This window comes from Staurois parvus, unplaced genomic scaffold (genome assembly GCF_062004578.1).
Source record: "Staurois parvus isolate SC_StPar_1 unplaced genomic scaffold, SC_StPar_1.0 ptg001014l, whole genome shotgun sequence".
Lineage (NCBI taxonomy): Eukaryota > Metazoa > Chordata > Amphibia > Anura > Ranidae > Staurois > Staurois parvus.
The window spans coordinates 65,390-84,406 of record NW_028318810.1 but is presented as its reverse complement, the minus strand read 5'-3'; the positions used below and the strand labels follow the sequence as shown (position 1 = coordinate 84,406).

Below are 19,017 nucleotides of genomic sequence, written 5' to 3'. Positions count from 1 at the left end.
ATGTATTATACATGGTGATCATATCCCCCCTTATGTATTATACATGTTGATCATATCCCTCCTTATGTATTATACATGGTGATCATATCCCCCTTATGTATTATACATGGAGATCATATCCCCCCTTAATCGCCTCTTTCAAGAGAGAATAAATTCAGTTCCTCTAATCTTTCCTCATATCTGATCTCTTCCATGCCTCGTATCAGTTTGGTTGCCCTTCTCTGTACTTTCTCCAGTTCCCCAATGTTCTTTTTGTGAATTGGTGCCCAAAACTGAACTGCATATTCCAGATGAGGTCTTACTAATGATTTGTACCGGGGGAAATGATATCTCTCTCTCTGGAGTCTATACCTCTTTTAATACAAGAGAGGATTTTGCTCGCTTTAGAAACCGCAGCTTGGCATTGCATGCCATTATTAAGCTTGTGATCTACCAGAACTCCACAAAATGGAGCATTTCAGCAGAAATGGTTAGAAGTATTTGCCACTTTCTTGGTAGGTTCAGTCCACAGACAAACCAAAATCGCAGAGTGAGCGCGTATGATCGCGTTACAGGCTATCCTTCCGAGCCCTCTAAAAATATTAATAATGCACAATGTAAACAGATGGAGATGGCAACATGGACGTCACAGGTAACACGAGCCAGGGCCTGATGACGTGATCGGAGGCCTCCACCTTATTTCCTTCACAGTTCTCTGCACTCTTAGATTGTCCAGCCAATTCAGTCATTCTAGTGTTGGGTTCTGTTTAATAATGAATGACAGTGAAAAACTGATCTGTACACCGGAAATACAGAGTATAAACATTTCACGTATTCAGCAAAAGCTGCAATCTTTCCAGCGGAGTCAGCCAGAACAAAATCTGCTATCGCGCTATAATTCCTTCCATCTTTTTGACTGTTGATCTAGAAATATTAATTCCTTACTGCCGTGTATGCGGTAACCCCCAACTCTTGTACCGCAGCAAATGAAATGAAAAACGGCTCGTCTCATAGCATTGTGAAGACCTTTTATTCGTATTATCATCTCTCATAACATTGTAGAGACTTATAAAATTGATGGCTCTTGATGCAATTTCTGCAGATTTTTATTAACCTTTTCATGACCACAGGTCATTAATGCTTAGATGCCCCCAAGCCAACTATAGCAGCATTGGCAAGTGTTTGTTAACTTTACAATAACTATAATAACTAATAATGTCATTTGCATAACTCAAGTGAGTATTTTTTATTTTTTTAAGGATGTTTAATACACTGTTAAAAAGGTTTTGGAAAAGGCTGGTAAAAAAGAAAAAATTATTTATAAACCTTTTTTATATAGTAATATATATATATATATATATATATATATATATATATATATATATATATATATATATATATATATATATATAAAACATTTTATTTAATTTTTTCAAATACTGTAATTGTATCTGACAATTATCATTTTAAATAGATGAACAGTGCCACAGGCAGGCTGAATACTACAGCTGGCCATGCACTAATGGAATTTTGTTTGAAAATGTTTAAGAACTTTTCTTTGATTTTCTAATCGTTAATGGTGTCAGATTGATATTCAGTATAACTGATAGGAGATAGAGGTGGATGCCGCTCCTTAATTCCTATCCGCTATACTGGAAATTGCTCAGGGACACCTGCTACCTTTCCCTGCCGGTGGGGTGATTCTTGTCTTATTATCCAGCTTAGAACAGCACCACCAGAAACTCTCATATGTCAAATTGACATTCGTTTTCCACCACAGTGAAGAGAAAAATCGGAGCAACATTACTGAAATGTTTTCTCGAACAAATTGCTAACATTGAAAGTGGTTTTCATTCAGGAAAGTCCATTCACTCCAAAATCAAATGTTAAAAAGCAAAAAATGTTTTAAGTACTTTTGAACGATATTGGTTAAGTCATCAAATGCACTCTTTATTGTATGACTGTCCATGCAAATGTTCGTTAGACAATCTACTAATGTATGGCCAGGTTTATTTTGTTAACGAAAGCTCCAGTCTACTTGTGATAACTTTGTCATAGCTGACAAAGTGATCAAATGATCAGGAACTACCCTGATTGGTTTCGGCTAATAAGCACTGGAGCGGTCAGTGACATCCGGGATTGAGAGCTTTTGGCCGTGCAAACTGTTGGTTGGTGGATTTCAAATGGAGGATATACTGGGGATAAGCATAATAAATGACATCCATTGAAATGTTGGTTTATAGATTGCAGGTGGAAATGGGTTATTTGGATTTTTATAGCTTGAAAAAACTGATTTAAGGAAAAAAAAGATGAATTCTTATAATTATAAAACTTTATCAAATCTATTGAAATATGTCCTCTGTTCAGTTTTTTACTTTCAATTCATTCTATAAAGATAACGTTTCATTTTTATAAGAGAATAAGAAATGTTTTAGCTCAGTAGTCTCCAAACTGCGGCCCTGTGCTTGACTTTATCCGACACTTGGGGCACTATTCCTCCCACTGACACCAGCAATGGGGCTCCATTCCTCCCGCTGACACCAGCAATGGGGCTCCATTCCTCCCGCTGACACCAGCAATGGGGCTCCATTCCTCCCGCTGACACCAGCAATGGGGCTCCATTCCTCCCGCTGACACCAGCAATGGGGCTCCATTCCTCCCGCTGACACCAGCAATGGGGCTCCATTCCTCCCGCTGACACCAGCAATGGGGCTCCATTCCTCCCGCTGACACCAGCAATGGGGCTGCATTCCTCCCCACTGACACCAGCAATGGGGCTCCATTCCTCCCCACTGACACCAGCAATGGGGCTCCATTCCTCCCCACTGACACCAGCAATGGGGCACCATTCCTCCCCACTGACACCAGCAATGGGGCACCATTCCTCCCCACTGACACCAGCAATGGGGCACCATTCCTCCCCACTGACACCAGCAATGGGGCACCATTCCTCCCCACTGACACAAACAATGGGGCACCATTCCTCCCCCCAATACCAAAGATGGGGCATTTTTCACTTATGCCAGGACATTTTCTGCTCCCACTTCAGTCCCCTCTAAAATCTGAAGGACAATAAACTGGCCCTGTGTTTAGAAAGCTTTGAGACCCCTGTTTTCGATTGAAACATTTGTGGACTATTTTTGAAACAAATCCTAATTTCAGTATTGGTCAAGAGATAATACTACTAGTTTTTACAACTGATTGTAGTCATGTATCGCTGAAGCTGGCATCTAGAGACTAGACCTCTTTCTGCCTATAAAATGCATGAAGACGTGGTTGCAATGAGCACCCTCTCCTATTGTACTGATAATTCCGGAGACTTGTCCCGATCACCTAAGATGGGTGCATTGTACACAACGCATGAGAAGGTGCCCTGTGTGTGTGTCTGACCGCTGACATGTCTTTCTTCCCCAGGCCGTGTTTACAGATCTGGAGATCCTAGCAGCATTGTTTGCAGCTGCCATCCATGATGTGGACCATCCCGGAGTTTCCAATCAGTTTCTTATTAATACAAGTAAGTGGATCCAACATCTTATGTAGATAAAGAAGATTATATTGTGGGGAAATCTCCAAAGTATAAATGGTTTAGGGTAGCCGCAGGTTAAAACATCTGTCCACTATTAATGCCAGCTGTCAGCCCAGTCAGGCTTCTTCCCCTTATGTTGTAAAATTGTAGCGTGGGATTATGCGTCTAAATATTTCTTATATTTTAACTGACCTCATAAGACAACTCCAGTGTCATTTCTGATAAAAAGAAACCCACTCTGTGAAGAAGAAAAAAGAAAAGTAAAGCGAAACTGTCAGAAATAATAATTTGTAAGAATATGAATCTACACTCTGATATAAAATAATAATGTACAGTTGTGCTCAAAAGTTTGCATACCCTGGCAGGAAGCATGACATTTTGGCATTGATATTGAAAATATGACTGATCATACCAAAAAACTATTTTCTTTAAGGATGATGATCATATGAAGCCAATTATTATCAAATAGTTGTTTGGCTCCTTTTTAAATCATAATGATAACAGAAATCACCAAAATGGCCATAATCAAAACTTTACATACCCTGGAATGTTTGGCCTTGGTACAGACACACAAGGTGACACACGGGTTATAAAGACCATTAAAGGTAATTTCCCACACCTGTGGCTTTTTAAATTGCAGTTAGTGTCTGTGTATAACTAGTCAATGAGTTTGTTAGCTTTCACGTGGATCCACTAAGCAGGCTAGATACTGAGCCATGGGGAGCAGAAAAGAAATATCAAAAGACCTGTGTAACAAGGTAATGGAGCTTTATAAAGGTAGAAATGTCCAATGTCCAATACCTTGAATATGCCGGTCAGTACTGTTCAATCACTTCTTAAGAAGTGAAAAATGTGGGGATCTCTTGATACTAAGCCAATGTCAGGTAGACCAAGAAAGATTGCAGCCATAACTACCAAAATAATTGTTCAAGATACAAATAAAAACACAGGTAACCTCAGGAGAAGTACAGGCTGCTCTTGAAAAAGACAGTGTGGTTGTTTCTAGGAGCACAATATGGCGATATGATACTTGAACAAAAGTGAGCTGCCAGAAAGAAGTGTTTACTGCGCCGGTGTAACCGAAAAGTGCGATGAGGCATGTCAAAGTGTTCTCGGGCATATTGAATCTGGGCTGTTTTGAGGCATTGCCTTTTGATTCCTGAATTTCTACTTCTTAATAAGTGATTGAAAAATACTGATTGACATATTCAAGGTTTTGGATATCTTTTTATATCCTTTCCATCTATAAATAGGTAAAAAAAACTAAATAAATAAATAATATATTGTCATTGCAATGCTAATTACAATGAAATTCTATAAAAAGCTCCACATTGTTTAGCTTATAAAGTTCCATTACCTTGTTACGCAGGTAACGGTTCTCTGTCAGTTCTTTTCTGCTCCCCAGGGCTCAGGATCTAGCATGCACAGTGCATCCACATGAGAGCTAACAAACGCATTGACTATTTATACACAGACAATCATTGCAATTTAAAAAGCCACAGATGTGGGAAATTAACCTTTTAATTGACATTTTAACCTGTGTCACCTTGTGTGTCTGTACTATTGACCACCACAAAGGCTGATCTATCTTCTGTCTGAGCTCCGGACTGACACCTGATTCTTTGTTTGGGATAATAGCAGACGAGAACACTGCAAAACAAAACTTTTATGAAATACTAACAGCTTGTTATATGTCAGTTTTTTCAGTGTCTGTTTTCAGCACTGGGCTCAGGCAGGAGATAGATGAGCTTTGATTAGAGGCTTACAGTTTAACACTCATATTGCTGCTTCTGCTGACAGGTAGAGATTAGAAGTAAATAGTCAAACATCAAGTAATCTATGGGAGCTGAGACTGCAGGTATATTACAAATCAGGTGTTGAGATTCAGGTAAAAACAATGTCCACTGATGACTGGTTCTCTTTTAAGGTGGCTGTATACATTTGCATGTGATTCGATGATGAATAATCTGTGAAGCAGAAAAGCATGCTCTCCACATTCATAAATTCTTTGGCTTTTTTTTTTAATTTTTGAAGTTGTGGACATATGTTTAGGGGGGGTGACAGGTGTGTCTTTTCCCCAGAATTCTGATGACATCCCTTTTTTTTTCCAGGCTGGAAAGTGTAGGCTGGTATAACAGAAGCCTAGCACCCAGCTTCAGTCTGAGTAAACATTATTCATAGCATTAGTGACTGGTCCATATCATTCTTGGAGAATCTTATGGTCCTGTATGCTTGTGGCACAATTTGATTAATTTATTAAAATTCTTTCATAAATAAAAAAAGTTGTTCTCCTTTCCCAACCTACCCCCCCCCCTTCCCAGTCCCTGCTATACCTACCTTTGTGAGTGCTGAGCTGTCAGTGCCCACGCAGCCTGTGTAGCGGTCTGGGGATTTGAAATCCTCACTCTTCTCCATGCAGCACACCAGGACTGATCAGTTCAATGCTCTGTGCCAGCACTGACCAATCAGAATCACTCTGATCCACCCTAGAAGTGCTGCACGGAGAAGAGGGAAAAGAACGAGGATTTCAAATCCCTGGACTGCCACATGGGCACACTGACAGCTCATCAAGCATGGAGGTAAGTACAGTGGAGGCCAGGGGGGAGTTGGGGAAGGGTGTAGTGTGTTGGTAGGTGAACAAACCCATAAGGTATCTGTCCATTGTAGTACACTGCATTTTGCAAGAGAGGTAACCCCCAACCAATCCCAGCTAAGAAATAAAAGACATTAGACCAACGTTACATTTTTGTTATATATGCAAATGTGTACCAAATTGTCTGATGCCCTAAGACACTATGTACTGGATGATTGAGGATACCCAGTTCTCATTTGCTGTCAAGTATAAAAAAAATAAAAAAAATAAAAGACAAAGTTGTATTATTAAAAGTCTGCCTGCACTCCATGGGAGCCTCAATTATTATGGAATACATATAAATATGTCTTATACCACCAGTTCCTGGACTATCTGTATGGCCAAATAATGCCATCGGCCAGTCAGTGAGCGAAATAGTTAAATATGGGGAGTGTAAAAGTACAAATAGTATACAGATGATAGGACCCATGCCTAAGTCATCTCTTGTTTTCAATGGTCCCAGTTGCAGACCATTTTGAGGTTTTCAGCCTCTTTTTTTTTTTTTTTTTTTTTTTTTTTTTTTTTTAGGCACGTTTGTCCTGAAATCCTGGTTGCATCTTTTGTACATGCTGTGTTCCATTGTTAGATACAAAGCGTCTCTCTGCAAGATTTTGTTGCACTAAACATTGTAACAAGCTTTGTAATAACAATCAGCCCCTGTGACAAGCCATTCAAAGGCCAAACCAGGCAATCGTTCTTTCACAAGGTAGCTCTCTAATGGCAACAATTCATCGTTCTTATAAATGTAATTGTAACTCAGAGCACACAGGCCAGTTACATATCTGGGGTCCTTTCAGGATAAGTAGATGTCACACAGTCAGCCATGGAATAATAGATGTAAAGCCTAACTCTAGGCAACTAAAAACTGATCCCTTGCAGTGGGGCTGCAAGGGTTAATTGCTCGTTTGGTCTAGGAGAACAAAAAAAAAAATTGCCTACCCAGTCCTCTGCTGGGCCCCGTATCTCCCCTTCCCAAGCCCAAATGGTCTAAGGTCCTGACTACATCAACATCAAAACAAGGTCCATAGCCCTGTGGTCATGAAAGGCTTGTAGTGCCACTCCAAGTTAGAGGCTTCAGGATCCCCCTGCTGGTACTCCGCACATGGGAGCAGGAGTCTGAGTGCACCAATCCAAAGTGAAGGTAAACTGAGGAAAAGACGCCGCTCAAACTGACCTGATATAATTACGATGTATGGTCTCAGCTGGTGCTGCTCTGGCCACACCCCTGACGTGTTTCTCCCCACCCACCACAGCTTGATCACAAGCCCCCCCCAGTGGGCGGAGCGAAACTTGTCGCATGGCAGGATCGAAGCAGCAGCCATACATTGCAAAATCATATCAGGTTGGTTTGAGTGGCGTCTTTTCCTTGGTTTACCTTTATTTCTGGAAGGGTCTATAGGCCTGCAATGGAACGTGATAGAGACAGTCCACCACCGCAGTGTGGGGGGACACCTACTGGGGAACCGAGCATCAGATAAGTTAAACTGTTTGTTCTTTCCCTTAGAGAAAATGCGCCATTAACCCTTGCAGTGTGAATAATTTTTTTAGTTGCCTGGTCTTGGATTTTAAACCCTTCATCTCTCCTTGACGTAACAAGGGACCAGCTTGACATACATTAGCGAGCAATGGGTGAAAGAAATCCAAAACGTTTCAAATGTAAACCAACTGACTTCATCAGGGTACCCATATCCCTGATGTGATAGATTTAGGACCAACATGCACAACATGTTTTAATTTATCAAACCAGATTTATAAAACCGTGATTGATGTAGCATGTCAGGCATCATTTTGCTCTCCGGGACTCAGATAGAAAAAGTAGGCCAAGTCTGACTTCTGGAGTATTGATTCCATGTAGCCAAATACACATGGAATATATTTGCACAAAATGACTAAATAGCAGTGATTGGGATGGCAGAATGGCCAAATAAGACTTTTGCCTTCTCCCTACTCTCAACCAGTCTATACCACCCAACACTGCAAAGCCTGTAATGTAGTGAGAGTGGCCTGTGTGACTCATATATAATGTCTGTTGTGATTTGTGACAAATGGATTATTTTTCTATCCTTCTTAGATTCAGAACTGGCGCTAATGTACAACGATGAGTCCGTGTTGGAGAATCATCACCTGGCTGTGGGGTTCAAGCTACTTCAAGAGGAGAACTGCGACATCTTCCAAAACCTGACCAAACGCCAGCGGCAAACGATGAGGAAGATGGTGATAGATATGGTAAGCTAGCAAATGTGTGCTAACGTTGTGTCTTCTAGGCCAGGATCATGCGGGTTTAAAGGGCACGAGTTTCAAATGCAGCATCTCTGTGTGCAAGAGAAGAGTGAACTGGGAGCTCCATCAGCTCTCTTATCACTGCAGTGTCACTCCTGTCAGCGGGGCTTTATTTCCTGCGGAGCGCAGTCGTACTCTGCATGGTCACCTCCAGCACTAGCCTTGTTCAGCACTGTCTCTTGTTCTAAAACCAGAAACCGGCTTATTTTGGCATCGTATGTGTTTAGGAGTGAAAGCTCAGCCCAAAGGACAACAATTCAGGGACATTTGTCCTTTCAGTGACACAACTGATGAATGAGTTTATACAAGTGCCTTCTAGGATGTGTGACTACAAGATGCCTGCTGTTACTAAAAGCTTCTTCTGTGCTCCGCCAACTGCCATCCTTGTGTTTTAATAAGATTGTCTTGTTGAATAGTAAAGGCAGAATCGCTAGACAGGGGTCCATTTGGTGGAGCGTAGCCATTTAAGTCAGACCCCAGTTAAAAAGTGAAACTAAATCAGAGAGGCACACCATCTTGTGGCGTCTGCTTTTGGGAAGGATGTTCAATCGTAAAAGTTACAAATTAAGTAAAGCTCACTGTAATTGTTTAAATGTTTCCAGATTTATGTTATATGTGTAAATTTGAATTAATAACTTTGTGTAACCCAGATTCTTTTTATACAATTATTTCTGGTCACTACAGACATTTTTAAAAAAGAAAAATTTTCCAACTGTGCATGCGTCCTGCATCTGCACAAAGATCATACTACAAGACAAGTGTGATTTATTATCACACAGGCCCACAAACACGGCATTGCTGACTTACATGAGCAAAGTCCTCCGATTACTTGTATGTCAGTGAATAAAGCATGAGAGCAGCTCTGCATGACATAGGACCAACACCCCTGACAACTGGTACGTGTCAGAGGCATAAAAGAGCACTGGAAATCTCCAGGAGCTGGAAAGGGTTATCCATGGCTCAGGTATTTTCAGAGATGCACTGCACCCCATTCATAAAACCTAAAGAAGAACTCTGGGATAGGCAAAAAAATCACCCATTAGTACACCTTCCTATACAAAACACTAAACAGTTGATACATTTGTGAAATTGCTTACCATTGCAGACAAAAGTCCAACTGAATTTTCAGGAAGTCATCTCTATAATTCAAATGATAACAGCATCTAACTGCCAAGGAGGAGGTGTAACAGCATGGATTACATCATATCCTCTCCTCTCCTCTCAGGAAACTACAGTTCCCATGAACCAAAGGAAATTGTAGTGAATGTGGGCGGGTAAACTAGGCCTGTACATACTGAATGTATCTGAGAGTCCCGGTCCGCCCAACCCAACAAGTGAGGTTGAATTATATCACTGCTTCCTGGAGAAAGAACTACAGATGGGATGTGCTAAGACCAGTGGCTGGGGGAATAGGAGGCATAGCAGCCACTGGTCTTACAAACCGGAAACCAAACAGAATTAACAGTTTGATTTGAAAATTAATAGGCTATTTCAGAGCAACTACTGAGTAAACCAGAAGATGGATGGATTCAGTGAAGATAGGAAATTTGCAACAAGGACATGTAAAGAAGTTTTTGCCCGGAGTTCTGCTTTGAAAAAAGGGTCAGGGAAGAGTGTAGCTTTCTTTAAATGTTTTTTAGTGTATTTTGGACGATTTTTATTAATCCCTTTACTGTTGTGGGTTGTTCCTGATCTACACCCTAGTTCCTGGTGCTCAACTGAGCATGGACCTGAAAGAGACAGCACAGGACACTGCTTTTATGGCTTACATTGTGCCCTAAGATTCAAGCAAACCTCTGGATGCAGTGCTCTTGTTTTAGAACTATTATGCAATGACATATTTAATACCCCATTGGCCACCTAGGGTGATGGTATACCCTACAGAGTGTGGACTACATCCCTGGCAATGAAAGGGTTAGACCCCCATTGTCTGGGGATAGGTGTACCCAATACATTATGAAGCAGAAGTAGTATAAGCCTGCTTCAGATATAAAGTTCAAGTACCTATATAGCACATAAAAACCCTGAAGGTACGGCCAAATCCCAGGCCATTCTCTTAAGCAAAGTTTCAAGTCCCACTCCTCATGCTATTTGCTCATCACTGTGATGAACAGTCTCACTTGCCAGTAGGAATGTGCAAAAGACAGGAAAGGGGCAAGCAAGCAACAGAACTATGAAGAAGTGTTGGAGCAACGCTTGTCATAACGGCACAGCATTTGGCCATATCTGAAGGCTTTTTGAAGCTTCAACAGTTATTTTCACCTGTAAATGTCCTAATTTTAAATCTACAGCAATTTGTTTTTTTTTTTATTCAGAGACCAGTTCTCTTTAAAAAAAAAGGTCTGCCAAGTCCATACTTTCAAGGCGGAGACTTTATTTTTGTTCCTATGTGGAATGAAAGATGTCCTTACTTGAGGGCCCTTCCCATGATTGCATCACGAAGGACAGGCAGATCTGTTGCAGGCTACTGAAAAAGAAGTGCCCATCAATGCAATCTAAACGTGACCTCTAAGGTCTTCTATTGTAGCAAATGTCTGTTTGACTTATGTTTTTTTTTGTGTACAGAATGATCGATGGCAGGTAGCACTGAAAACTTAAGACAGATATAATAGGCAGGAACAAGGGAGCTATTAAAAATCATAGTTTTCACAGCTCCTTTCTGTATCTGTATTTTCCTCCTGAGAACTAGTTAGTGTCGGTCTTAAAAGTTTTAACTTGCTCTAGCAACAGGTAAACTCCAAACTGCTTGGTGGGTAGGAAGAAAATATGCAAAGTATTATGATCAAGCACTATATCTGCAGGCCATGTGAACTATAAGAAGCTGATGGTTGATACAACTTAGTCACTGGCTTTGACATACACCCACCAGCCACTTTATTAGGTACACTTTGCTAGTGCCACCACCACCACCACCACCAGCCTAAACTGTTGATACAAGGCAGGATGGATCCATGCTTTCATGTTGTTTACACCAAATTCTGACCAGAATGTCGCAGCTGAACCACTCTGCCCATTCTCCTTTGACCTCTGACATCAACAAGGTAATTTCATCCACACAACTGCCGCTTTCTGGATATTTTCTCTTTTTTGGACCATTTTCTGTAAACCCTAGAGATGGTTGTGCGTGGAAATCCCACATCAGCAGTTTTTTAAATACTTAGACCAGCCCGTCTGGCACCAACAACTATGCCACGTTCAAATTAATTTAAATCCCCTTTCTTTCCCATTCTGATGCTCATTGTGAACTTCAGCTAGTCATTTTCACGACGTCTACACACCTAAATGCATTGAGTTACTGCCATGTGATTGGCTTATTAGCAATTTGTGTTACCAAGCAATTGAACAGGTGTACCTAATAAAGTGGCCGGTGAGTGTAGGTTTGTAGCTTTGAAAAGGTGTCTTCTCTAGGGTAATGGAAGAGCTTAGAATGAAGACGATGTGGAACAGAGGTAAGTAGGTGGACTGTTTTTAGATGGACTCTGTAGCGGAGGCTGTCAACCAAGAGCCCTACGTAGTTTGGCTGAAAAAAAGACAAAAGTCCATTCAGTTCAACCATTAAAAAAAAAAAAATTTCAAAGCTAAAGTAGTCATTTTGGCCAACAGACGGTCCTCGATAATGATATATTGTGCAAATTACTGATAGCTATGTCTCCCTTAATAAAGGTAGACAACTCAAGATCCTGATTATTATATGTGTAATGTTTTCCATTGTGTCTCATGTTGCACTTAAAGATCTGTTACAGGGGAAAGATATTCCAAAAATAACAGTTTTTCTTCTCCTACCAGGTTCTAGCCACTGACATGTCCAAACACATGAGCCTGTTGGCTGACCTAAAGACCATGGTGGAGACCAAAAAGGTGACCAGTTCTGGTGTCTTGTTGCTGGATAACTACACAGACAGGATACAGGTCAGTATCTGATGAATATAGTGCTCTAATGCACTACATGATGTAGTGTTTGCATTTTATACTACAGGGAGCCAGTTATTCGTAGTCATATTACAGACAATGGCGGTAACATGGACTTCAAGTAGACCTCATTTGTTGTAAGTAAAATGGGCCCGCATAGGTGAAAGAGCCTGTACTAGTAATTAGGGGCAGACTGACCATTTTGGAAACTCGGGCACTGCCCGAGGGACCGGGGTCAGTAGGGGGCCCCATAAGATGCCTCTGGTACCTTTTTCATAGGCTTTTTTTTTAGTTTGGGCAAGGATCCCCTATTGCCCGGGGGCCCCATGAGTTGTCAGTCCGCCCCTGCTTGTAATTTCAATCCACTGAGCTCCAGCCAATACACAGCCCTATACAAAATGTGGCACTTCCATCATGTGTACTAGTAGTACAGATCCTCCTTGGTCCCTTTCTCTTTTTCATCCAGCTATATAATGGCAAATGTTCTCAAAAGAATTACTGATACCAATCCTGAAAGAAATTGCGTTATCAATGTCTTTACTGAATGCCGGCAGATTTGCCATCTAATCGATGGATAAGTGTAAGCACCAAACTTTAGATAGGTAGTGAAAAGTTCCTAGGTGCATTTTGTCTAACAAAACATCAAACCATTTTGTGAACATCTCCATTTACACTACAGACAGATGGTCTAGTGTCACAAAATGATAGTGCAACGCTAAGGAGAAATTAATATGTATGTGCAATAAATTGGTGCAATGCAAATATATCAAACTCTTATGTGTCACCATTAATTGAAAAAATAAAGGAATCCAAATGTGAAGCTAAAAACTGTGAGTTCTTTCATTCTTCGATTTATGAGGGAAATGACCGATGTGGATGTCAAATGCCACCAAAACCTCTTAATGACGAACCACACAGCACCTCGGTGTACAACAAAGGGAGGCTTACCAGAATCACATGACCCCCAATTAAGAGTGGTCAACCAGCACTTGTATATCAATCCAAGATATCCAGCTTTCCTCAAAACCACATGTCAAATGATGGTACTGCTACGTTATATCAGATCACTGTGCATATATACTCAGTTGGACATAGTATCATGAAAAAGAAAAACACAGGCTCTCCATAGTCTAATCCTGATTAAAACAACAATTTAATGTGGTAAATGCACTTACAATGAAGAGATGACAATTGGGTACTTCATATCTTATAAACAACTTGTATTCCAGAATCCAAGATGGTTGCTGTGGGATCACGTATGCATAGTGGCGTGTGTTCCACTGGCTTCACATTTGTATTCCTTTATTTTTGCCATTTTTGGTGACACATAAGAGTTTGATATATTTACAGTGGGGCAAAAAAGTATTTAGTCAGCCACCAATTGTGCAAGTTCTCCCACTTAAAAAGATGAGAGAGGCCTGTAATTGGCATCATAGGTAGACCTCAACTATGAGAGACAAAATGAGAAAAAAATCCAGACAATCACATTGGCTGATTTGGAAAGAATTTATTTGCAAATTATGGTGGAAAATCAGTATTTGGTCAATATCAAAAGTTCATCTCAATACTTTGTTATATATCCTTTGTTGGCAATAACAGAGGTCAAACGTTTCCTGTAAGTCTTCACAAGGTTGGCACACACTGTTGCTGGTATGTTGGCCCATTCCTCCATGCAGATCTCCTCTAGAGCAGTGATGTTTTGGGGCTGTCGCTGGGCAACACGGACTTTCAACTCCCTCCAAAGGTTTTCTATGGGGTTGAGATCTGGAGACTGGCTAGACCACTCCAGGACCTTGAAATGCTTCTTACGAAGCCACTCCTTCATTGCCCGGGTCGGTATGTTTGGGATCATTGTCATGTTGGAAGACCCAGCCACGTTTCATTTTCAATGCCCTTGCTGATGGAAGGAGGTTTGCACTCAAAATCTCATGATGCATGGCCCCATTCATTCTGTCCTGTACATGGATCAGTCGTCCTGGTCCCTTTGCGGAGAAACATAGGTGTCCTTTGACAGCTCTTTGGTCTTCACTATAGTGGAGTTTGGAGTGTGACTGTTTGAGGTTGTGGACAGGTGTCTTTTATACTGATAACAAGTTCAAACAGGTGCCATTGATACAGGTAATGAGTGCAGGACATAGGAGCCTCTTAAAGAAGAAGGTACAGGTCTGTGAGAGCCAGAAATCTTGCTTGTTTGTAGGTGACCAAATACTTATTTTCCACCATAATTTGCAAATAAATTCTTTCCAAATCAGCCAATGTGATTGTCTGGATTTTTTTTTCTCATTTTGTCTCTCATAGTTGAGGTCTACCTATGATGCCAATTACAGGCCTCTCTCATCTTAAGTGGGAGAACTTGCACAATTGGTGGCTGACTAAATACTTTTTTGCCCCACTGTATATTGCACATACCTTTTAATATATTTTAGTGCTGCACTATTGTTTTGTGATGTTTATTATACTATGTATTATGGTATCGTGCTAGCTGCTATGTTTTTTGACATCCAATGGAGTCCTAGCACGTTTTTTTTCGTTCTCACAGATGTTCTAGTGTGTTGTGAATATCTTCCATCGAAATCAGAATCTTGTTATCGTGTCTATCCTAAACCCCTGAAAACATGGTATATATGCTAATGAACTGTAATATTTTTAAAACCTATAACTCATGTTGTATGGATATTGGTCCTTTAATATGTAGGCATCAATGTGAAATTTTTTATTTTTTTATTTTTTTTTTCAGATGAATAGATAATTCTCTATTAGTCCGTTTATATGCATTGCACATATTTTGGCAAACTTTTTATTTTTGTTTGTTTTTACCTGCTTTTGCTCTGTAGATAAAGCAGGCTATTTTTGTAACTGTGGCAAGTCCAAGAGCGTGCCTTCTATTGTCACCTTGTCAGTGTCTGCGCTCTAATAGGAGAATAAGTCATTTGGAAAAGTACTTAGTCAATCACATTAGCAGAAAATTATTTTACAGCATTGCCATAGAAGAAAACATGTTTTTGCAAACAAAGGCGGCAGATTCATTCTTAATTATAATTAAGAAATTACTTTCTTGTATCATTCTTTTTAGAAAGTTTCATTTAAAAAAAATGTGGCAAATGAGTGAAATAAAGCATACAGTGCCTTGAAAAAGTATTAATACCCTTTGAAATTTTCCAAATTTTTTGGTCATTTTACAGCCAAAAACGTAAATGTATTTTATTGGGATTTTATGTGATAGAGCAAAACAAAGTGGCACATAATTGTGAAGTGGATGGAAAATGATAAATGGTTTTCAAAATTTTTTACAAATAAATATCTGAAAAGTGTGTGGTGTCCATTTGTATTCAGTCTCCTTTTCTCTGATACCCCTAACCAAAATCTAGTGGAAGCAATTGCCTTCAGAAGTCACCTAATTAGTAAATAGAGTCCACCTGTGTGTAATTTAATCTCAGTATAAATACAGTTGTTCTGTGAAGCCCTAAGATGTTTGCTAGAGAACATTCTTGAACGAAGAGCATCATCAAGGCCAAGAAACATACCACTCAGGTCAGGGATAAAGTTGTGGAGCAGTTTAAAGCAGAGTTAGATTATAAAAATATATCCCAAGCTTTGAACATCTCACGGAGCGCTGTTCAATCCATCATCTGAAAATTGAAAGCGTATGGCACAACTGCAAACCTGCTAAGACATGGCCATCCACCTAAACCCACAGGCCGGGCAAAGAGAACTTTATTCAGAGAAGCAGCCAAGAGACCCATGGTAACTCTGGAGGAGCTGCCGAGATCCACAGCTCAGGTGGGAGAATCTGTTCACGGGACAGCTATTAGTTGTGCACTCCACTTTATGGAAGAGGGGCAAGAAGAAATCCATTGTTGAAAGAAAGCCATAAGAAGTCCTGTTGGGGACACAGCAAATGTGGAAGAAGGTGCTCTGGTCAGATGAGACCAAAATGTAACTTTTTGACCTACAAGCAAAACGCTGCTATGTGTGGCAGAAAACTAACACTGCATATCAACGCGTACACACCATCCCCACCGTGAAACATGGTGGTGGCAGCATCATGTTGTGGGGATGCTTTTCTTCAGCAGGGACAGGGAAGCTGGTCAGAGTTGATGGGAAGAAGGATGGAGCCAAATACAGGGCAATCTTAGAAGAAAACCTGTTAGAGTCTGCAAAAGACTTGAGACTGGGGCGGAGGGTCACCTTCCAGCAGGACAACAACCCGAAACATCCAGCCAGAGCTACAATGGAATGGTTTAGTTCAAAGCATATTCATGTGTTAGAATGGCCCATTCAGAGTCCAAACCTTAAACCCAATGGAGAATCTGTGGCAAGACTTGAAAACTGCTGTTCACAGACGCTCTCCATCCAATCTGACAGAGCTTGAGCTATATTGCAAGGAAGAATGGGCAGAAATGTCCCTCTCTAGATGTGCAAAGCTGGTAGAGACATCCCCAAACAGACTTGCAGCTGGAATTGCAGAGAAAGGGGGTTCTAAAAACTATTGACTCCGGGGGGCTGAATACAAATGCCGCCACACTTTTCACATATTTAATTGTAAAAAAAAAAGTTGAAAACCATTTATCATTTTCCTTCCACTTTACAATTATGTGCCACTTTGTGTTGGTCTATCACATAAAAACCCAATAAAATACATTTACGTTTTTGGTTGTAACAGGACAAAATGTGGAAAATGTCAAGGGGTATGAATACTTTGTCAAAGCACTATAAACTACCAATTAATGGGGCTCCATAATGGACGTGTCTGAACTCTTATAGTAACCAATTAGGTTTTGATAGAAATAGAATTCCCCAGCACGGGTGGTCACTGTGGGTGCATAGTCATTGTATAAATTGCCCCATCCCGAATACTTACTATACTAAGATTTAGGACTTTATAGGCACTACAAATATCATTACAACTTGAACACTTTTATGGAAAATACACAAGTAAAAAATCTTCCATAGTACATGATCACAAAACAATCTAGATACCATCCAGACCCCCTATATTGTACATCCGCCATGACTTGGCAAGGTGCTAGGCGGGGTATCTTGATGTGTATTAGTCAAATCTCAACATGTTTTGCGATATTGTAGTTTCTTCAGGAGCTATGAGATGCATTTGTAGCTAGATAAAAGAACAAATATTACACAACTTAATATACATAAATCATTGACAATACTATGGTGTGACAACACCAATGAGAAGTGTTGCCTAGGCAACAGTAGTAGGTTAACTTCAAAAAATTATTACATACATTTGCACAGGGATAATGGCAGTAAGTGCCGACCGGCAGATGCTGGAAACCTGAACGATGTTGGGACCCCATCAGAAGGGAGAGAGAAGATACGGCACTCTGGAACAATAATTTGTACACTAATTCAGGAAGGGGGAAGGGAAACATCCAATCAGCAGAGTCAAACGAAGCTACATCAACTTACGTGTATTGAATTGGCTCAAAAAGAAGAAGGAAAATGCCCCCCTGGGATCCGTTCCTGTATCGAGCAGTATTATACATACATGTGCTTGCAAGAGGTTCCTCAGCTTCCAAAAACCTAAAAAACAATTTGGTTTTGGTTTTCCCTCCATGACCATTAGGGCAGGTTAGATAATGAAAGAGAGAATCTGGTTGGCATGGCCAGCACAATTGTTTGTTTCACGCAAGTTCATAGATACTGCCCGTCTGTTAGGGTAATGAAAGTAAACTAGACGTAGCATGGTGAATGTCCCAAGTTACAGAACACCAAGAACATTGTTATCTCTTATGAAGATCTAAGCCCCTTTCTGTGTCCCTTCACCAAGTCATATGGAGATGTTTGAATGTTCTGTCCTGTATGCAGTATGGCTATACAACCTCAACATGTCCTAGCACATCTGGACTAGGAAAGAAAACGTTGTGTTGGTGACACCTCAAACTTTTGATCTTGTGTTATCTGTAAGTTGTATATATTCATGCGTAGTTTCTATTTGGCTGTTTTTAGTTATTTCAGCATTACTTTCATAATGTCAAAGGTCCCCTTTTAAGTTGATTTTACATCTGATTTCTTTGTTGTCTGCTGTCTTAGGTTCTTCGCAACATGGTGCACTGTGCGGATCTCAGCAACCCAACCAAACCACTGGAGTTGTACCGTCAATGGACTGACCGCATCTTGGAGGAGTTCTTCAGACAGGGAGACAAGGAGAGGGAGAGAGGGATGGAGATAAGCCCTATGTGTGACAAGCACACTGCCTCTGTTGAGAAATCACAGGTACATTTCAATAGTGGACAAAAAAATACCCCCTCCATGAGTGCTCAGTCTGTGTCTTACAGCAATACCAAATAGGCCCTCACATATACGAAACAAAAATCAGCTTTCAATTAGTGGTTGTCGAAATTCAGTATTGCTTCATTTGTTCCAGCCAGCATGCAGTGTTAGGAAGGGCTGGTGGACCATCAGCACCAGGGGAGCCGGCCGGTGATAACAGCAGTGGTGAGGGCACCGCTGGACCGAGGGACAGGTAAGTGGCTGTATTTTAAAAGTCAGCCGCTACAGTTTTTGTAGCGGCTGACTTTTTTTTTTTTTTTCCAGTTGGAACTCCGCTTTAAGGGGCATCTGCTTTGGGCCCTGCCTAGCGCTGCCATAGAAGAGCTGAGCGGCTGGCCCGGTATTCTAACACGGCAGCAGCGTCAGGGGGGGGGAATACAGGGCCGGTCGCTCCATA

General features: G+C 40.8%; 1 protein-coding gene across 4 annotated transcripts in view; it reads left to right on the top strand.

Moving 5' to 3' along the window:
• PDE4A (phosphodiesterase 4A) overlaps positions 1–19,017 on the top strand; it is a 490,104-nt gene that overhangs the window by 456,147 nt on the left and 14,940 nt on the right. For all 4 annotated transcript variants that reach the window (XM_089657626.1, XM_089657627.1, XM_089657628.1 and 1 more), the window contains 4 exons: positions 3,394–3,493; positions 8,209–8,363; positions 12,204–12,326; positions 18,381–18,563. In XM_089657626.1, the coding sequence (XP_089513752.1) occupies positions 3,394–3,493; positions 8,209–8,363; positions 12,204–12,326; positions 18,381–18,563 (561 nt within the window). The remainder of the gene's footprint in view (positions 1–3,393; positions 3,494–8,208; positions 8,364–12,203; positions 12,327–18,380; positions 18,564–19,017) is intronic.